This window comes from Sinocyclocheilus rhinocerous, unplaced genomic scaffold (assembly GCF_001515625.1).
Source record: "Sinocyclocheilus rhinocerous isolate Xijiao unplaced genomic scaffold, SAMN03320098_v1.1 scaffold429, whole genome shotgun sequence".
Taxonomy (NCBI): domain Eukaryota; kingdom Metazoa; phylum Chordata; class Actinopteri; order Cypriniformes; family Cyprinidae; genus Sinocyclocheilus; species Sinocyclocheilus rhinocerous.
This window is the reverse complement of record NW_015665829.1, coordinates 850720-873572: the sequence shown is the minus strand read 5'-3', so window position 1 is coordinate 873572 and position 22853 is coordinate 850720. Positions and strand designations below refer to the sequence as shown.

Sequence of the window (22853 nt, the reverse complement as noted above, 5' to 3'; positions counted from 1 at the left end):
CTGTGCGCGCGCGCTATCAGCACCCGGGTGATGACGGAATAAATGCTCATATTCCAGCATACGGCATTCGCATTGAGCAAGAGTGAATGGTTTGTCCACGTTTTTTTTTTCCATCGCTGTTGTTGTAATGTACTGGGAAGCCAGAATGCGCATCCATAAACAGAAACATACATTAGCTGAACCCTGTTTGTTTTACGTGTTATTTATAGCAAACCATATTACAGATGCGTTGTCAGATTTAAGTTGAACCGCGGTCCTAGCGCGTGCCGAACCGTGTGTGGAGAACCGTGCGGTTCGATTTTTTTCCGCGAACCGTTCCACCCCTAGTACAAATGAATACTTGAATCATTAAAAAAAAAAAAAACATTTATAATACTTTTAATATTTATTAATATTTGAAGAAATATTTTATTAATATTAATTGTATTCCATATTTAATAAAAAGCGTGTTTAACAGCATATTCGTTTTCGTTGTGGTATCAAACCTGGCAACCCTAACACACACAACTTTATTGGCTCATTAGAAAAGCTCAGTTGTTCCATGATCTTAGATAGATCTTAGTAGCTGTACAGTGAAAAACAGATTAATGGAGCAATGCCACATTCTCGCTCTCAAAAGAGTGGAAAGAGGCATTACGATAAGTTAATTCATCATACAATAATTAATGTTTCACAATTCTAAAGGTCAAGATTCAGGCAAAGCGGAAAAAAAACCCCAACAATTTCCATAAAGGTGAGTGGTGAAAAACAACTGTAGCGCTGTTGCTAGGTGTTCTGGGTAGTTGCTAGGTGGTTTCTTAATGGCCCAAGTCACATTAAGAGCCCACCGCAGAATCTCTACTATATTCTGATCTCTGCATATGACTTCCCCTTTAAATTCCATGAGATCTTTCCTTCCACTTTATCGCTCGCCAAATGGAAAATCTTAAATCTGATCTCTTACTAAAGTAACAGCACCTTTCCTTAACAAGCCACGACTTGTCCATGTCCATTTAGACAGCAAAGCAAATTTTAACATTTAACCCTCAAAGCTTCCTTTTCAAACATATGCTGCACAGTAAAGACAGTTAAATCTTACAGCATAACTCCAGCTCTAAACAGTGTTGCCATCTGAATCAGAAGAAAATAAACCAGTCAGGCCAAAAAACACTGGCACTCTTTCAAGAGTCGAGACCGATTCCCTTTGGAAGTGGGTGAAGTGCGTCAGAGAAGAGTTTTACCGCCCAAAGGATGAGAGCAGCGAGGCCAGACTACCTCCTCCTCCTCTTAACGTCACTCGCTGTTTTACAGCCGGCGTTTGGGGTGTTTTGTTTCGCCGTACGTGCGCCAACAGAGAGCATAAATACATCATCCTTAGGAGCTCCTTATGAGACATACTGTTCCATATTTATAACTGCAATAGTACATTATGTTGTGCAGTATTGCTTGATTTTATTGTCCTTGTCGTTACCATGAAATTGTACCCCCTGAATTTTTTTAATGTTAAAAAACAGCTAAATGAGTTTCCATTCGTGTATCAATCACAGTATGGAAGGAAATACGACCACAAGGTGACTAGGAGCATCATGTATAGCTCACGTATAGCCCAGTCATGTGGGATAGACAGTCTGGCATAAAGGTCATGGAAAGAGCACGCGTTTGAGGAGGACAGTAATAACAAATGCTCATAAAAAGCAACTTCCTGTTTTGTCTTCGGCCCTCACCCCAATGCTTCTTAAAACAGAGTAGGACTGCAGCAGAGTGAGTGCACTTTGGGGACTGTTGACTTTGGCGGAGCACTCTGGCCACTCTGAAGAGATACCTCTCGCTTGCTATGTACGCAGTACGGTTTCAGCCCATAGGAGACTATCAACTTCATCCACAGTTAATAGAGGAGATGTGTCTCCTGGGAGGCCAGAGGTGCATAATGTTCTATAGAGTGCATTCTTTTCCAGATTAAGGTCTCGAACAGGGCACCAGAGGTGGGCTTACTTATGGGCCACCAGACAAGAAATGAACCCATTTACCCCAGAGTTCCCAGGGCTGAGCAAAAACCAGCTAGCCAGCTAGTTAAAGATATGTTTAAATCTTGAGAGCAATGCAATTCTGTTTCTGTAATCTCATTTACTGACCTTCCTAAACCGGCCACGCAGTGCACAGCCACGCAGCAGCCGGGCTCTTCTATGAAACGTCTCTTCAGGAGACTCAGCCAGTCCTCCACGACCTTAGAGGGAGGGGGAGCGCCGTCATCAAATGGCCAGTCCTGGGGAGAGAAGAACAAGTTACACCTTCACATCAGCACATTAAAGGGATAGTACACCAAAAAAATGACTTCTGTCTTAGCCACTGAGGGAAAAATACTATGGAAGTCGATGACTACCAGCAACTGATTGGTTATGAGCATTCTTCAAAATATCTTCTTTTGTGTTTGGAATAACACGAGGGCAAGTAAATGATGACAGAATTGTTATTTTGGGGGAACTATCCTCTATTTACACTGAAAGACAAGCTTTGATTTCGAAACAACCCATTACTTTGGACTTGCTCACACTGGCAACATAGCCAACACACGTTCACTCTGGCATGACAGTTTGATGTTGTTGTTTTAATTTCATGGTTCCATTTCAAGGTTGCTCTGCTGCTCATTTGCATAGATAAACTGTTCAGATTTGTATCCAGTGGTTGTTTTTGCTAATGTTGCCTCAATTTGCTGACGTTGACAATATATGACCTCCAGCCACTACAAATCACAGTCAGTGTGAATGTCCCTTTATACATCCCTTAGATGTATAAAGGGACAGATAAAAGCCTGACAGATAAAAGCCTGTTTATGTCCCTTAAAGGGTTAATTCACCCAAAAATGAAAATTAGCTTGTGTTTTACTCACTCTCGAAGTATCCTAGGTGTATATGACTTCCTTCTTTCAGACGAATCCAGTCGGAGTTATATTAAAAATTGTCCTGGCTATTCCAAGCTCCATCATTGCCGTCAGCAGGTGTTGCAGTTGAACAGTCCACAAGTCGTCAAATATTAAATCTATGAATGTTATTGCATTATACAACTAAATATCAAACCAGGTCGAACAGGTTGTACAAACACTTTTAAAGCTAAATATTTTGCAAAAAAATGTATTGCAACAGCTTGTGATTGTCCAACATTAGTGTATAATGTTCAGAGTTAATTGTGATGAACCACACCCTTGTTTACTCCAAAAGGACACCTGTGTGAATTGCAAAAAAAAAAAAAAACTATGATAATTTCTGAGAAGAGCTAGTGCAGCATTTGCTTACAGATGCCACCTGGTTTGCATTTAATGCAAAGACTTCTTAAATGCAACTTAAATGTCCAAATACTGGTTGGGACCACTGTTTCACAGTCTAAGGGAGAGCTACTAGCTTTTTCTAAATGTTTCTACACTTGGTTCTTTGTAAAAGTGGGTGATCCAGATGGTGAAGGTGCTGAGGGAGCATAGACCAGCAACAGTTTTGGGTTAGTGAGGACCATTCAGACATAACCTTCCAGGGGTGCGTTTCCCATACAATGACGTAACTGGCTGCTTATGTACCATAGTACGTTGCATTGTTGGACAATTCTAGTCTTGACTGTTTCCCGAAACCACAGTAACTTTCTGCACATCTGCTGCTCAAACCATGTTGGTTCAACAATATAGAACGGTTGTTAATGACATCATCATGAATTTGGAGTAATAACTTCTGCTAATGAATCAGTTTGAGATCGGATTAATGTCAGATTGTTGCCATACTTAATAAAAATGGCTACTTAGGCTACTTAGCTTTTTTGTTCACCATGTGTTTCGATGTATTTACATATGGTTGATTCAATTATTGGTTCCCTCTTACATCATAGTCCGGGGTTCCCCCACGTACAAAAGTGCATTCGCACATGCACACTCTTCAAAAATGGTGGCTTCATTATCGACAAACTCAACGTTATACTAACAACATTTACACTATACTAACACTAATACTAACAAAGTTGTAGGTCAAGGTCAAGAGTAGTTCCAACCACACAACTTTGTGATGTTTGTGAATGTTCATTGGAACTACGGTTTTGGAAATCACCATCAGTGTTGGGGAAAGTTACTTTCAAAAGTAATCCATTACAATATTGCGTTACTCCATAAAATACTAACTAATTGCATTACTTGTTACTTTTTATGTAAAGTAATGCATTACGTTACTTTTGCGTTACTTTGTCACCTGGGCTGGGCTTGCTTTTTTTTATTTTTTATAAAAAATCCCAGTTATATTTTTGGCAACTGTAAGGGCCCTTTCACACCAAAAGTGAAATTAATAAGCCTCAGGCTGAAGGAAGTGCCTCTGCACCGCTCTCTTAATTTCTCTCAACGCAGGGACAGGAGAGATATCAGTGAATAAATAGAAAAACAAAGTAACTTGTGTTACTTATTTGAAAAAGTAACCCAGATATTTCATTGTAAATTTAAAAGTAATGCTAACTAAAAAAAAATCTGATTTCGTAACTCGCATTACTTGTAATGTGTTACCCCCAACCCTGATGACCATATTGTTAAAATGTGACGGAAACTTGGGACCAGAGTTGGTAAACGATGCTTTTGGGAAACACACTCCAGAACAAAGAATGGGAAACAATGCACTACAGAATCTGAGATCAAAGCTAAATGGTGTATGGAGCTAAGGACCTTCAGACTCTGCTATTAACCCTTAATTTCCACAAAAGTGGTGATGTACATCTTGTTATGTCTCTCAATCCCTGCCCGTGTTCAGGTGGTTGGTAAAAGTGGTACATGCCTCCCCTTTGCCTTACTCACACAGAAGCATGTGGAACACGGCATAAATTTAGCATACGTGTGGCATAAATTTAGCATACGTGTGCGGCTTTCCTGTGCTCCCGTGACCTCAAGGTGAGAGGTGATTCACCATGCTTCACAGGACATCCGGAAAATTCCACCCCTCCTTTCCCGTTTGCCTGCCTATACCACTGCTGAGGGACCTTGATGTGGTTCAGCTGCTAAGGCTCATGTAGACCAGCACGCAAACTGGCATGTCTTCACAGGCACAGGTGCCCACACAAACACACACTCATGTGATCCAGAGAGGTTTGGCAGGGCAGGCCTTAATTATAAAGAGCTTTCTCACAGTACATACACATAAGTCGCCATTCAAAGGCCTCAAAATATCGCTTATCACACGGGACCAATGAGCGATATGCAGTCACACTATAGCCCTAGGGACAGGACGTTCAACACTAGCAGGTGAGATTCCTTTCAAGTAAACAAGTCAGACCGGCGAGGCCTCTAGGAGGCTGGTTTTACAGAAAAGCCTTTGAAGCATGAATGACGTGCCACAAACGCTTCCTCCACTTCCCTCCAATCCACCCTATTGATTTCCCGGGCAAACACGCCTCAGAAACCTTTCGGGAGCGGATGGAAGGCCGCTGTTGTAATGCTCGTTGGGTAAACAGCCCTGGCCTACTTTGGGAATCCAGAATTAGGTAGCAGGGTCACTTGCTCAAACCTGTAGTCTCGCAGATCTTGGTGCAGTTGGTCTAAGTTGGAAGGGTGCGGAACGGCACAGAAGCACACAGTTTACTCCCTTGTTGCAGGTGCTCACACAAATACACGAGGCGAACAACACTACTGATTGTTCCCACTGGGGTTTTTTGCTTCGACAAGGTTTCTCAGCAACTCGTGCGCCACATGACTGACATTGCATGAGCTCACCAGGAAGCTGCGGACATAAACAAGCATATGTTTTAGATGGCGTTCAACACCAATGCAAGAAACTGACGTCCAATGCGTTGCACTCTTTTGCACGTGTCTTCTAACAGAATTCTTATTCAGTGCATGCAACCAACCTCTCCTTCATATTTGTGTGAATTATCAGGTTTGGCAAATGGCTGCGGGACTGCAGAGGTGCGTCAAGCAGCCAACGTGTCCTTCATATCCACAAAAGGTATTGAAGATAGGACTTATGCAACAGTTCGCCCTGGGTTTCTCTTTTCTTTCAGGCTTGCTGTGAGAAAGTCAAGAGGAAAAGTATAAAAGAAAGTTTGGGTGGTGGGGGAAGGTGGGCGGGGACCGATCGGAGGCCACACGGAGAGACCAGGCTCTGCAGCTACCATAGCAACAGTGAAACGTTGATGTTGGTTATAAGAAACACGTGTGGCTGCTTGGAAGAGAACGCTCCCTATAATGACTATAGTGTGTGTGTGTGTGTGTGTGTGTGTGTGTGTGTGTGTGTGTGTGAGAGAGAGAGAGAGCATACGGGGGTCATGGGGGTCTGTGAGGAGCGGTTTCACTTTTAACTTCTAACGCAGAGTATTTTCAATAACTGCCGAAGTGCACCAGAAGCTCCTACCTCTTCATTGTTTTCACTGTCTGGTCCTTTAAATGTCAAATCAACATGATTTATTTACACAGCTTGTTGGAATTGTTTATTCTGATCGGGTGATGGTGGCATTCTGGGGTCAAATATTTTTGTATAATGACCACTAAATTTTAAGCTTCCCCAGGTAATCCATTTTCTAAATATCGGTCCTAGTTTCATGTCATTCATATCACTCAGCGGTTTGACAAAATTATTTCATATTGAATTAATATTTTATATTTATTTAAAGATTATCAAGTAAGTAATGACTTTTGGATTTTTAGTCTTTTTTTACTTATTTAAAATATCTTAAAATCCTCAAAATTATAAAATTTTATTTGAGAAGCAACAATGCATAGGATTGGAAGATATTTTAATGTTAATAACCAAACAGTTGATGGTACCCATTGGCTTCCATAGTATGGAAAAATGGAAGTCACTGGCTACCATCAACTGTTTGGTTACCAACATTCTTCAAAATATCTTATTTTGTGTTCAACAGAAGAAAGAAACTCATACAGGTTTGGAGCAACTTGAGGGTGAGTAAATGATGACAGTTTTCATTTCTGGGTGAACTATCCATTTAATGTCGTATGCAGTGTTCCTTCTCAAGTAAATTTATCTCGTTTTAAGGATTTAGATATTATAACTGGAAAATTAGACAAATACTTGTTAAGAATACTTTTGCAGTGTATTAAGTGAGATGATGTACTTCATGTCGGGGTCCTGATCACCCTGTAGGCGTTAAATTAGTGATAACCAGCTGGATGTACATTATCCCTTACCTATTGTCTATTATAGTCGCATTGGTGTTAGTGTGAACTGGCCTTAACATGTTCACAGCTGTTACCAGCTCACTGGAGGGGGACATTATAAGAGAATAACAAAAATATTGGTCTATTCTTTATCCAAAGTTTCAGAAGACTTGGTATAGTGTAGATACACCAATGTTATTGTGTTTTTAGTGGGTCTACTTTTGCATTATTTTTGAACTTTGAAAGCTTTGGTCTGCTTAGGAATAGTACTACAGTTTTTTTTTTTTTTTGGGGAGTAGTGTCCGGCTGACAGTGCATCAAGAAGATGTGCACTTACCACGACTGTGATCCCATCCTTCTCCAGTGGAGTTTTGTCGTAGGTTATCTCACAAACTCTGACCACCGTCGTGGCACCATACTTCTTAAGATCCTGAAGCGTGATGGGAACAAAAAATAATTAATTCAGAAGAAAAAAAACAAGCCAGACAATCACCATGTTCTGACATAATTTTTCCACATTAAAATACAAACACAATCATTTTAATGGGGGGAAAAGTTAGGTAAGCTGCCCATGAACACACTCTGTCCCTCATCCCTGCCATGTGCTGGAGCACTGGGATGGGTTTCCATGGAAACGGAGGCTTTGTGGATGTGCTGTTATCATTAGAGCCTCTATGGTTCATGCACACTTTCCTAGCAAGATAAGAATGAGTGGGCCATGTGATGGCGGAGTTGTCTTAAGATAGACCATGTGAGCCAAGACGGGACATGCTGCTAAAAGAGCGTGCGTTCAAGCGAGAAACAGGGAGAAAACAGATGGGTTAAAGTGTCGGGGGTAGGCTAGACAGTGTGCAAATTCTCACCTCTATGAAGCTGCTCAGAGTGGAGTTGGTTGGGTTGTGTGTGATTAAGAACCTCATGTTCTTGTAGCACACCTCCACGGGAGCCGGCCGGTTCATCCGAGCCATTGTGCTTCCTCCAAATTGTTTACAAGCAAATTTGCGGTTTTGTTCAGTCTCTGATCTTTCTTCGTGAATAAAACACTGCAAGACTCCTCAATGTTCAAAGTTCCCAATAGCTTATATCTTCTCTCTAATGGCTTACTGTAGCCAGAGAGGTAAGATCACCCCATTAGATTTGTGAAGCGTTTCGGGTGGCAGGACCACAGGAGGCAGCAGAGGGAAGAGTGTCTCTGTGCATCCAGAGATCGGTGTAGGTCGGTTTTCTCCCCGGGTTTAGACGTGTAGATGTTGAGCGTGGCAGTAGTCTCCAGTCCTCTGCAAGAACGCCATGGACAAAGCCACTACCGAAGGACAGAGCTGTTGGAAAGAGAATCGGAAAAAGAGATAAATGAGATTTCTTCTCTAAAATTAACTGGCACACAGAAGCAGGGAAGTCTGTTGAAGACAAACATGATGCACACATGACAGCGCGGCTCATGTTAACTGTGAGTGTGTGACCGCAGATTTCATGCAGTGTCCCCGAACCCACCCACACAATCCCACTCACACACACGCATTCAAATCATTGCGCAACACAGAGGCTGATAGGGGCATGAGGCTTTACAGAAAGCAGAAAATGAGAGTAAATACGTTTCCCAGGCGTTTTCCTTTTTTTCCAGACTTGGCATTTTTGGTAGCACTTTACAATAAGGTTCATTAGTTAACTACTTTAGTTAACATAAACTAAGCATGAACAACTGTAAAGTGTTACCGCATTTTTTAATGCATTTCCTTTTTAAAGTGCTTCATAAAACCTTCTAATTTACTTTTCCAAGTTTACTTTAAACATCACTTTTTTTGCACATGCACTGCTTGTTTAAATGTTTTATTACATTTTTTATCTATAAAAGTTCATCAAGCAATTATTCAAATATTTTTAAGCAGTGAAAGTTCAACAAAAGGCACTTTAAAATGACAACTGCAAAAATCACACGTGATTCCAGCATTTCAGATCAAAAAGTCTGTTACTTACCCGGCTATGTCTCTCTAAATAATATTTTTTGCGTTATGGATTACAGTCCATTCTGGCTCAGACGCACAGGTGAACGCTGAGAGATTTTGATGTATGAATGCTGCTCTCATGAGCTCTAGAGTTTCACTGAACGCTCCCTGCTGATCTGCGACTGTAGGGACCTACACAAGTATCTTCAGCAGTTAAAGGTGCAGAGACTCACTGAGTGTTGACAGAAGGCGAGTCTCTCATCCATACAGCTAGAGTCACGATGCCACTAACTATAAACAATGCTCCTATAAAAGCACTGCAAGAGTCCTTAAGTGATTATAGTTTGGAATGAAACATAAACTGCATACTACTCAATGTATCATTTATACCACACACTACTTTTAAGTAAAATAGTTTGTTTAGTATATGACACTTGCCACTAGACTTGTGTTGGTGTTGTGTAATATGGTTTGTACACGCATGGTATTATCATCGCACATTAATATCTTTTATGTCAACCGGTTACCGTTTATAACAGTGTGTGTATGCTGCGTAAAAGACTTTGATGTAAACAACCCCAATATGGACCAGAAGCATGGTGGACGAAGGAATGCTGCTGATACTTTATCCTCCTTCTAAAAGGGTAAAGCTGTAGGTTTTGAAGTACAGTATATTGGGTTCCAAATGTTTTGATGTGTTCACATAAAAAAAAAATCATATCTCGGTATTTTTAGGCTGGATGGCAATTCTGGGCGGTTTGACCAAACATCTGAAAATGTTCTGATTATTTATATTGTTCTTTATAATTGTGTTGTTTTTACATATTAATCTGTCTCAAACATTTGTTTACTTTTTACAGTGTATTTTTTAAATTTAAATGTTCAAAGTTTTTTGAAAAACATTATTAAACTTGTCAATAGGAGGAAGTTTATCTTTTCAGCCTGTTTTTGTAATGTAATTCAGTACTGTCTGTGATAATACTGTACATCATGATATGAAAATTTGACTGTCACATGCCTACTTGTCACATAAGTCTGCACACATTTTTCCAATGTTTTTGTGTTGATTTTGGCAGTATTAAGCATTTTTTACAAGTACTTTCTAATTATTCAAATCTACAATGGCAAAATCTTATTATTATAAAAAAAGTACATTTTTATTGCAAAAGATGGTCATCTGAGTTCTGTGCACTTTGAGTAAATGCTTAAAAACCAGGCGCATAAAGACTTAATTTGGGAAGTTGTATTAGGCCTTTAAATGCAATCCTAATCCACCACTTATGGCTGGTAATTAATTCAAACTTTAATACTGAAGCTTAACCTCATTTCCGTTTCTTCTCTTCAAAACAAACATAATTTTCCTAAAACTAATCCACCCTTCCAAAATTCCTCATTGCTCAAACACAAACAAATCATTTCATTCACTTTGTGGAGCAATAGAAAAGAGTACAACAATAACAACCAAACAACAATGACCCATTTAAACTAGATAATATAAGCCTACTTTTGAACAACTTCTCTGAAGAACAAAATCAAGGCTGTGAGGGTTGATATACACTGGATTTTCACTATATTTATAAATGGTTTCTTCACTGTCAGAAAAAAAAATAGCAAAAAACTGTACCTTTAGGGGTACAACAGCTTGTCACCGCCGGGACAGTACCCTCAAAGGGACACCTTTATACCTTCTTTACCCCTAAAGTGTGCATAATATTAGTACCTCAGAGTAGTAATATGTACCCTTGATGTACGTCAGTGTGGAGCAATGAGTTGTTGAACTTCAGCTGTTGAACAAAGACCAGCATGTAAAACAAACAGTGAGAAGAACACTTCTGTCACCAGGTCCACCGGGGGTCTGGCCCTGAGATGCTGTACTCGTTAACTTCATGCCGAGTAAGGTTAACTGGGTGATTCTGTGCCATGTCAACAGCACACAAGGGTCTCACACATTCACCGATACACACAGAGAGACTCGTGAAGATCTGTAAACAATTGCTGTCGAGGTAACAACAGCAACACCAGCGTGAGATTTACTGCTAAACCCGCAGCATTAGCATGAACTGAGGGTAAACATGACAGTGTTGCGCTTGTCTTCACGGGCCAATTACCAGATCTTGTCCCATAAGACTGCAAATACTGGTTAAATATTTGTGCTAGGGTGACCATATGTGATCTTTTTCCCGGACACGTCCTGGCCAGGGTTTCTATATTGCCTAAAATATCCAGGTCTTGGCTTTGTTTTCCTGTTTTGCTGAAGGTAATGATCGAAAAGTAGTTTGACCAATAACATGCAGGCATTGTACATAATCGACCAATCGTGGCGCGTGAGAAGGTGGGATCTACAGAGAACGGTCAAAGTGATGCAAATACACGTACATATCAGGTGTGTTCGACTTGAAGCAGCGCTGTGCATCAGTGTATGACATCAAAATACAGCGAGAGCGATTTGAAATGATTTTATGTTTGAAAGCAAAAGAGGAATTTGTTGAAGATGAAAAGGCCCCTACAAGAGGCGATATGGGTTGGAAAAAGATCAGAGAAACATTAGGGCACTTTACACATGGTCCTCGGTCTCGTTGGTGGCCCATAAGAAAGAAAAAAAACACACAACAACTACTTAGATATTCATTTGTACACATAAACAGATGCCATGATTTTCCATGTTACACAAACTGGCCCTTCAGAAGAGTCTTGGAGCAGGTCGAGTTGCTATATTGAGTCACCAAGTGTCTGGACTGTGCCAAAAAATGGCCTCTTCTGAATGTCAGGTTGTGGACATGCAGACTTCATGAAGGTTATATGCGTACTTGACTACTTGAGAAATATGAGTATACTTGAGTGACCACAAAAATAAATCATATGGTCTTATACAAGTCCTGTTAAATTAGGCTGGGTCATGTCCTCCAGACAAGATCGGACAGGTTTTTAGCAATATATGGACACTAAGCAAAGATATTCAATAGGATAATAGGAGAAATATTCAATAGGATAGGAGAAATATTAAACAACTTCATAGCAAAATAATAGTAATGCACCAAAATTTTGACAACCAAAAATTTTAGATTGAAGCAAAAACAACAACCATTTACTGAAACCATTAACCTAACCAGTAACTTTTCTTTGGTATTTTGGACATGTCCACATCTATTTTGTGCATACAATGTGGATAAGTTACAAGAGATAAGCATGTCAGCAGTGCCAATGCACATTATATTGCAAAAGTAGCGATAATATGCAAAGTTTGTTTGGTTGAAATATCGAGTGGCAGCTTGTTGCCGAAGAACTTTACTATGACTGGTTTAATTTACCTCCTGAGAACACAACATCCTGAACAGTATAACGAGATCAACTGACAAATTTTTAAATTTTTTTTGTTTTTTTCAAAACTTACATTTTGGTTTTAAACTTACATTTTGGCTTTAGGGGGGAAAAAATCTTCTTAAATAACTATAGTCTTTAATTTCACAAAAATATCATATGGTGCGTTGTTCCTGGGAAATTCGTATTTACGAAGTTGGGTATGTTCAAATGATTTGTTTGGAGGAAGATGGCGATGCATCTTTTCTTTAAAAAGAATTAAACAAAAGTTTATCTGCAAAATTTATCTACAAAAACATTAAATAATGTGCATCAGTGTGTTTTTGTTTTTTTAAGTTTTTATTCAATTTATGAAAGTGTTGTAAATTAAATTATTATATTCTATTTTAATTGTAAAATTCTATTGTATTCTGTACATGCAACTTAGTTTTATTGAAGAGGAAAATAAAAATAATTGTATTACTTTCAATAAATGTACCATCAACACAGATACTGCATCTATTGTGCCACCAATATTTTCTCAGTGACAAGCCACTAACTCCGAAACTCTGGGCTTAAAGAAGATTTTCCCAGTCATCATTACAACTTTGTGGTTGTTCACGTGCGTTCAACTCGTAAATACGATCTTTTTGACATGACATGAATGCACCAAGTCCTTACTATTCATGTGTGATATTCAGATTTTGCAATTGAACAAGCGTCAAAAGTGGCGAAATTTACATCTAATATGGGTTTCAGAATTGGGCTTGGCAAAATGGCTCGATAGCACCACCAACAAAATTTCAACGAAGCGCCCTTCCCGCTATGTTTCACGCATGTATACGAAATTCGGATCATGCATGTAATGTCCCAATACCTACAAAAAAGTCCTAAATGCAACAGGAAGTCAGCCATTTTGAATTTCCAGTTTTTGTCATTTTAAGGGCTCGTACTTTAACGAACTCCTCCTACGGTTTTAATCGGATCATCTTCAAATTGGGTGAGTGTAATCATGCTAAATTGCGAAGATCTTGAGTTTTCGGGCGTGTCCGTGGCAGCCTGACAAATTTCGATGTTTTGCCATGGAAAATGATGTTGTTGTAAATCAGCCATACAATGTCCGATCTGCCCCAAACTTCACACGTTTGAAAGAGTCCTGGCCTGAAGACGTCTAAAGGCCAATATTCAGTTATAATCATAGTGTCACTTGTTGGCAACAGGATATGCCATGCTTTACACTAACTCAAACATACCATTTTCAATCTGCACCAAACTTCACGTTTGATAAGTCCTGGCCTGAAGACATCTACATGCCAGTATTCAGTTATAGTCATAGCGCCACCAGCTGGCAGTATGAAATTTAGAAAATATAAATGACTTTGACATATTCTTCCTATATTTACCATTTTAAATGCATATTGGCAACTGTTCACGGTTTTCCTGAAGCCACCGGGTGGAGGTGGCTCTGGGTGCGAGGGCACTTTCAACGCTACTTGCAGCTACCAGACTGCCAGACGGTTACTATAAATGCATGTGCCCACTGTGCACCGTTCTCCTGATGCCTCCGGGGTGGCGTTTGCACTGACGGCTTGGGCCCGCCATCGCTGCTTGCAGCTATATTTATTTTTGTTATTGTTACTATTATTATCATTATTATTATTAACATTGTGTTTTTGATGGTTGTAGCAGCACTGCTTTGAAGAATTTAGCAATTTAGAGCAATGTTTCCCAACCTTTTTTTTTTCGCCACAGCACAGTTGTGATAAGTAAAAAATTCCACGGCACAACTACTAAGCACTAAAATAACAAAACTGCACAAACATGCATTGCTTCAAATGGTATATTAAAACTGGATCTCATTAAAAGTAGTACTCCCATTTAAGATGAAACTTGAGGTATGAACACAATAAGGTCATACGTAGCTATATGATGTTGCTAGTGATGATGACATCACAAATTTTCATTGTTGAGGTGCAGAAACCTCTTTTTTTCATAAAAATAATTAAATACTGTGCCATCAAAGTTGGTGTAGTGGCTTTATATATGGTCAGACACGTGCATGTGTCATAATATATTAATATTTTATGAAAATCAAGCTCCGATAGAGATGGATTTTTTAGGTTTTTGACCAGCGAATGGCAGATATATTTAGTCCGTCACTGGAACACCCGCATCTGAGGCAGTCAGTGCATCACATCAACTTACAGGTTTAGTGTTGTTGTACAGGCGCTCAGTTTTTCTTGTTGGTGAACACATTTGGACAAAATCTCATGATATAAAAGATGACGCGCTATGCACAGGATATTTAAAACAGTACTATATTGGCTATATCTATAAGGCAAATACCAGACTCGGACTCACGTTTTTCAAACACAAAAAAAACATTAGCCTTTATAGACAGTGTTTGAGTAAAGAAAACACTGTACTTATTCAAGCAACCAGTTCTTTATTTACCTTTGCATTGCACACAAGCAGAGATCCATCTCCAAACTGTGCGCGGCACTTCATACATGATAAAGGCAGGGCGGAGTTATGAGGTTCGAGTTTGACTGACAATTTGAGGAGCTAATGGAGTTCTGAGGTTTGCTCCCAAGCTCTTTTAAATCCTTTTCATTGGTTACATATTTGTAAAATCCACATACAGGCATAAAGGATGTTGTGAGACACAGGAGGCGTGGCTTTGGAGAGTGATTTGCAGGGAGGGTGGGATCTTATGCTTTCAAAGCTAGCTTGCTATTGCTAGCCTCTCTGAAATTGCCTACCCTATCTTTAAATATATGACAGCAAGAATGAGAGCTGTGGCGAAGTGGAAGATTCTCAGTCAATAACTTCAATTTCTGTTCCTCATGCAAACTTTCATATGGTTTTCCTGGAAATAGCATGCAAGCCATAAAAAACACTTCCACAGTGCCTTTCTAGAAGAACAGAAGAACAGTGTCCCTGTATATGCACCACTTAAGTGACACTAGAAATGTGTCAAAGAGACAAGCCTGAGGTCTGAATCTGTAGACATGCAAAGTCAGGTTAATAGTATCTCACAAACAGCTCAGAGTGATGATGTGACTGGCCCATGTGCTGCATGTCACCTGCATGTTATAAATAGGCCTGGCAGCTGTTTTCTGATGCATTTAGCCCTGACTGGACTGGGCCACTGGATATGAGATAACAGCGGGTGGGGGTTTGTTTCCAACTCAGTTTAGCTTAGTAAACTTTGTTTGAGAGACCAACCACTTTTCAGAGCGATGGAAAATCTGTGATTAATTATGGCTGTTGATCTGGAAAAAGCGGCATCATAAAGTTGTTGTGGTGGAAAGTACAAGATGAAGTTAACCAGGAAACATGAGATCAGAAACCAACAAGCTAACTTATTGAAGCGTCCATGACTGTGTTTATTTGTGCATTAGTTTTTGCTGTGCTATTGAAATTGGTATCAAGAATCATAAAATTGCAGTGATATTGGTGTCAGCTACTGAAATGAGGTTGTGACTAGGGCCCTTTGGTTTCCACAATGCAGAAACGCAAATGGAATCACGTGCCGTATAACACAGAATGTCACGGAATTTGGCATAATTTAGGTGAATAAATCAAAAGTAGAGCTGAACACTTGAACAAATAGTGATATGGACTAATGTCAGTGAATATTACACAAACGACTACTACTGAAATATAAAGTCTGCATGTTCTGTGTGTCTTTGTGTGAACGAGCAGTGCAGTTTCATCTGCTAAACATACTCGAGTACGCATGAGGCTTGTGGTGCTCTCAGCATTTGCCATGAACTTTACATCTTCAGAGCTTATCTAAGAGTCATTTCACGAGCATTTCACCATTTAATTTGATAAAACTATTGTCAGCTACACATAGAAACTGAAAGGTCTTCACGGCAACTCATTAAAATAAAATTGTTTGAAAGATTTGAGAAAACTGTTTGAAAAAATATTATCGTAGAATGCACTTCTCAAAGTAATATTTACAATAATAATTATACAGTTTATTAAAGCATTATAAAAAAAATAAATAAATAAAAATTTAATCCATGGATTAATTTAAAAAGTAAACCTCTAATGTGCAAAACTTTGTTCTCCAAAAATGAAAGGGAATTAATTTACCATTTGATTAAATTTTAAAGAAAAATTAAATTGTTGAAGTTGTATGCATTCATTTGATTACAACGGTGTTTGATAATACATTTGTATTAAAAACCAACAACACAGAATTTCGGGGAAAAAAAACTGTTGTTGTATTAATTCAATTGATTAAACATCCTATTATTAACACTTAATTAAACCATTAAAACAAAATCCAGAAAATTGGAAAGCATGCAATTTGAAAAAACCCTGTGGATTTTACTGAAGACATAAAGTCATCTCATATCCATTGGAGCTCCATGCCGGCATAACTTCATAAGCTCCATCCACTGTGATGATAAACAAATGAGATTTGGAGGGAATATTGTGTACTTGTGCCACAGCCGCTGATGGGCCCTTAGGGGCAAATCTGCACCTCTATGCACCTCTACAGATCTATGTGCCTCCCACAGGGATAGTGCAGTTGGTCTCCAATATTCTCAGATGCATGGATCACAACGGGAGGAATTTGTTCAGCTACGTGCGAGTTGTCATGATTGCGGTGCCATGAAAGCGGGAGGCCCCTTCACTTAGAGAAAATTTAAGGGGGTCTGAATACTTTCCGTACCCACTGTATACAGTGCTGTATATCACACACTACCCCGCCTGCATTAGTCTCAGGAATATTGGTTTGCATTTCATCATGTCAGCTTCAAGATCACACTCCACAATCTGACTGAACCTGCCTAAATTGGCCTTTCACCTCTAAACCCAACCTGCACAGCAGCAGGGTTGCGCATTTAACAGACATAACATGATGTGCCATTTTCAATATTAACAATTGAGCTCTTTTGGCTCAGTTCAACAGAAGTCAACGGGGAAAGGCATTCCAGAAGTTGAAATGTGAAGAATTTTTTTTTTTTGTAGTTCTTATTAATTTTTTCATGCAAAAATGGGAATTATAAGAGCAGTTAAAGTTATTTCAATCGTCCTTCTTCTGGTTAGACTACAGTTTTCAGTTCAACAGAAGTCAACGGGGAAAGGCATTCCAGAAGTTGAAATGTGAAGAATTTTTTTTTTTGTAGTTCTTATTAATTTTTTCATGCAAAAATGGGAATTATAAGAGCAGTTAAAGTTATTTCAATCGTCCTTCTTGTGGTTAGACTACAGTTTTAAGCAGATGAACTTAAGCGGATGGTGAAAACGACATCTCCCATCGTTCCATTCTCCTTCATAGTGTCATCAAGCTTCGCCTTTGTTATTGTTTTGAAAATGCGACTTCTAGCGGTGAAAACTTTTTAACTTGTGCCTTTAAAAAAATCATTTTTAATAAATGGGTTTATCAATAATAATAATAATCATGTTAACAATCCCTGAGAAAGTAAAGAAGCACAAAGTACTTCAGAAGATCTGGAGTTGTATTAACCCGGAACAGTTTTTTCAGATATCACTGCTGGCATTTTCCTGCTGTAAGGAAATGGATCCATTCAGATGTCCCTCATGGGTCTCGCTGCTAACAGTCTTTAAACGCAGCTGAAGATGTCGAGTGGGCCCACTTACAGGAAAACAGGAAGAGGCCAACAACCTCCAGGTGCCTTTGAGCAGAACAACATGTGTATCAGATAGGCCACGAAAAAACAAAAAAACACCTTTGCTTTACAAACCACTCAACTTCTTTTTGAATTAAGAAATTAGTGCTCATTTTTATACCATTTTCATGTTTTAGTGATAGTTTTGATGAAAACGTTCTTTAAATGTACTCAGCATTTCGTCATGGCATATTCATGCAAGTCTAGTTTATTTTGACTGAAATGGCATTTGTATTCAAAGAAAACAACATCAGGAGATTAATCTCATACACAGACTAGAACGTGTTGAAGTGAGACAGTTAAACTGCTAGCAAAGTGGTTCACTGGTTTTGAGCTCTTTCATCTCAAGTGGATCAATATTCAACATACCCCTTTTAATTAAAATTGTTTTACTGTCGTCATAATGCGTCTTTTTCAACATGTCTCAATTACAATGAATGCAACTATAAAACTCATCATCATCAACAATCATTTTAGTTAATAATTTCACTGATGAGATCAACATTGAAAAAAATTTGAAAGAAAATGTATAGGGCCCTATGATTTCCGTGATGCGTACATGGGCAGAATGCGGTCATTAAAACTGAATGTGAAGAATAATGTGGAATGGCTCAGAATTTGGCAAATTTTGGAGCAAATTTGGCAAAAATGTTCAGCACATTGACAAAAAAAAAGGCTAGAAAATAAAAATGCAATGTTTTGTTGTATATTCATTTGATCACAAGTTTTATTAATTTAATTTCCTTTTTTTCAATAAATTTGCTAACTATTTATAATATAAACTATACCTATATATATTTTGATGACTAACATTTAATCAACAATTTAAATGGAATCCAAAAAAAAAAAAAGGAAAACACTGAATTTTGGGGATAAAAATGGATTTCATAGGATCTTAAAATTTCTATGCTAATTTTAAATTAGCATAAATTTCACATTAAACCAACCACCACAATCCGCTGGGATCGTCTTTCACAAGAAGCTGGACAATTTGGCCTTCCTGTAAACCCCTAGGAGACCACCAGCGGTCTGGTCTGGAGGTCTGTCTGAATGCAGGAATCCGAATTCTCACAGAACTCTGAAAGGTCAGGACTGCCTAAATTTGGCAGAGCAGGGAAGGGGATCACAACACAGGAAATCCCTCATCCTGTCTTGCAAGTATCAATGAAACACACACACTTCAGTGTGCAATGAACACTGGTCAACAAGAGGACAGCATGGCCCTGTGTCAACAAATGAACACCCATACACCTGCATTATCATAGTCTGATTAACAAAGTTTAAAAAGAGAGCAAGAAAGCCAGAACGCATTATCTAGTCAAAGTGAATATTTTGGATGCTGTTTTTTTTCATGGGACATTCCCTGTCTGCAGCTGTGAGTTTTCAAACAACACACAAACCTTACGCTGACGTCAGAGGGTTTCCTGTCTGAGAAATGCAGCTGGACCATCAGCCGCGCAAAAAAAATAAAAAAAATACAAATGAAAGGAAAGACAAAGACGGGGGCCAAACCAGAGTTTGCCAACATGAAACAAATACTCAAAATGCTCAATAAAATTAATTAGAAATAACTTTGGCACTACCCTACAAATATTTACACTGAATATCCTGTTTCACTTGGAAATATGATGCAAAAGATGCAAAATAGACTCTGAATGCCACTTTAAGTTGACTGAAGAAAAAAGGAATTGAATTTGATCTCATTTACTTTAGTAATAAACATTTCATTCACACACATTTATAAATATTCTTTAATCAAAATTTTATGTAAGCCTAACATGCAATCAAATGCTTAAAATTCCCACTGGATATTATTTTATACTAATCTACACCTTCTGCACCTTTAAATGTAATGCAGCATGCGAGTTGGACTCTCCATCACGATGAGGTCTGTGTTCAGTTAGTGACCCAGAATCCACCATGAGAGAGTGGAAGGGAGTCTGGGAAGTCTGTTCATTTGGCCACATCACAAATACTAAATCTTCCTGAAGGAGAGGAGACTCAAGGCTCGAAATCGCAACCATTTTGGTCGCATATGCTCCCGAAATTTAATCTGTGCGACCTCAAAATATATTTGGGAGCATTTGTGCGAGTGCATATAATTGTTGTCGTGCATTTGTAGTTGTGATGCTCATACATTTTTGGTGAGTGCTCCTAAATGTTTGGTGGTGCTCCTAACTTTTTGAAGTTGGGAGCACCAGTGCTACCAAGTAAAAAAGTTAATTTCGAGCCCTGAGACTACTGCGCCACATCAAATCATATGGTACAGGCCTTACAATTTAGTACCTGAATTTGACATTAACATTCAATTGTGTTTTTTCTCCCCAAATTTATTTTAGTAGATAGAAATGTATAATCACAAACCAGATTAAACTGATTGTGGAACATTTTATCGTTTGCTAGGCAAAAATCTTAAATCTGATCACTTAGACAAGTTATAACATACCCTACCATTCAAAGGTTTAGGGATAGTGAGCCAAAAAAAAAAAAAAAACTAAAATAATACTTTTATTCAGCAATGAAGCATTACATTTATCAAAAGTGACAGTAAAGACATTTATAATTTTACAAAAGGTTTCCATTTTAAATTAATTATTTTTAACGCCTATTCATCAGGTTCCTGAAAAACGTTATCACAGTTTCCACAAAGAAATTAAGCAGCTCAACTGTTTTCAACATTGATAATAATATGAAATATTTCTTAAGCAGCAAATCAGCATATTAGAATGATTTCTGAAGGATCATGTGACACTGAGGACTGGAGTAATGATGCTGAAAATTTAGCTTTGATCACAGGAATAAATTACATTTTAAAATATATTAAAATAGAAAACGGTTATTTTAAATAGTAATAGTATTTCACAATATTACTGTTTTTTTCTGTATTTTTGATCAAATAAATGCAGCCTTGGTGACTATAAGAGATTCCTTTCAAAAACTTTAAAAAAAATCTTAATCTTATTATTCATGTCTGTAGCACAAATAGTGCACCCCTAATGACTGTTTTCAAACAGGTTTCCCAAACACTCTACACATTAAACTGGGATAGAATAAATTACTTAAGCATACAAAATGTTGCACACTTAAACTTGAAGCATGGGCCTCACATTTTACATTATTGTATGGGATTCAAAAAAGCCGCCCAGTGCCTATTTTGAAATTTTAAACTAATAGCATGATTTGTGAAGAAGTTCCTGACTGAACACCAGAAGTGTTGCCTGTTTTTACAGCCTGACATGGGGGGAATGAGTTTTCCCTCTTTTCCCACCCTGTCTCCTCGTGATTAAATCCCAGGCTTGCGTCACAGCAGGCTCGGGCAGCCACCCATGGCCCTCCACTGGATTAATTAAAAGCATTTATATTACAACCACTTCATGGGATGAGAACAATAAGCCATTGTAAAAGAGCAATATGACATTGGGAGGTAGATCTATCCGTGCAGAGTGACTGCTTTCGTCTGTGTTTCAAGTTAATGGATGTAAGACAATCAAAACCACCGGTTACGTTCACTGTTGTGTAACTTCCTGTCGAGATCCCAGGCTTTTTAAATAAAGTGCGATTATATATCACCAATTAAAGGTGATTTTAGTTGGCAAACTGCATTCTATAATTAATGCATGTTACACTGTTGGTTACTAGTTTTTACTTGACTTAAATGTGCCATAGAATGCAAAAATCACTTTTATAAGGTGTGTGAAAACAACCAGCCTATAATGGTAAAAATCCACCCACTCATTGTTTTATAATCCCAATAAATCATAAACAGTCTCTCCACACTAGCAGTTCCAGATTTCTCACTACTATGACGTCTAGGGCTGGGAATCGTTCAAAAATTTTCGATATCGATACCGGTTTCTGAACGATACTTTTTTCGATACCAATTTTATGAAATCAATTTTAACAAGATTACATTATCTAAAAAAAAAAACTTTGGTTTTATTTTTCAGCTTGTTGATGTTTATACAAACTCAAAGACTCATCTCCTGTGCCACTGCACAAAGGAACAAAATGTAACCAACACAAATCAGTGCAAAATAGTTTTAATAAAGCTGAAATAGTCTTCAGTTTACACATCTGTTAGGCTACATTTACACTAGTTAGTGTTCGTTTTAAAACGCATAGCTCAGACAGAATCATGATTTCTATTTATTTTCCACTGATATACTGATGATAACTCAAAGACTCATCTCCTGTACTGCACAAAGGAACAAAATGTAACCAACACAATAAATCAGTGCAAAATAGTTTTAATAAAGCTCAAATAGTCTTCAGTTTACACATCTGTTAGGCTACATTTACACTAGTTCGTGTTTGTTTTAAAACGCATAGCTCAGACAGAATCAAGATTAGGGCTGCACGATAAATCGCATGCGATATTTAACGTCCATCTAGTCAGTAAAGCCATTCTGTAATCAGCGGTAAATCTCCATCACGTGCGGGCTTTCCTCATGGAGCAGCATTAACTACACAGAGCCGTTGTTCACCGACAAGCTGCGCAAAACATGCGCAAAATATGATCGTGGTTTTGCGCAGCTTGTCGGTAAGCCCTAATCAAGATTTCTATTTATTTTCCACTGATTTACTGATGCCGGAAAAAAATGGAAAAGTCCTATACGTTTGTGCTAACATTTTACGCCGGAGTGCCTCACAAACGAGGGTCAGTTAAGCGCTGGAGTTGTGCAAAGATTGCTTCTGAAAGAGCGATCGATACCAACGCTTTGTGCACAAACGTCCAGACTCCAGACAAAGTATAAGCATCACGCGTCATATTTTGTTTTCCAAAAGAGCTTCTTGGCTCTCTGTAAGGCTAATGTTGCTAAAGCTACCATTGTCTCTGCCTGTTTTCACTGATGCTGC

General features: G+C 38.5%; 1 protein-coding gene across 2 annotated transcripts in view; it reads right to left on the bottom strand.

Annotated features, from left to right (window-relative positions):
- Window positions 1-22853, bottom strand: part of LOC107731571 (protein tyrosine phosphatase type IVA 3-like) — a 36736-nt gene that overhangs the window by 7832 nt on the left and 6051 nt on the right. The window contains exons 1-4 of one of the 2 annotated variants that reach the window (XM_016542690.1): window positions 9077-9285; window positions 7966-8421; window positions 7440-7532; window positions 2112-2242 (exon numbers count right to left, since the gene is read on the bottom strand). In XM_016542690.1, the coding sequence (XP_016398176.1) occupies window positions 2112-2242; window positions 7440-7532; window positions 7966-8070 (329 nt within the window). In that variant the 5' untranslated portion in view covers window positions 8071-8421; window positions 9077-9285. Of the gene's footprint in view, window positions 1-2111; window positions 2243-7439; window positions 7533-7965; window positions 8422-9076; window positions 9286-22853 lie in introns of those variants that run through there. The other variant, XM_016542689.1, reaches the window with a different exon arrangement.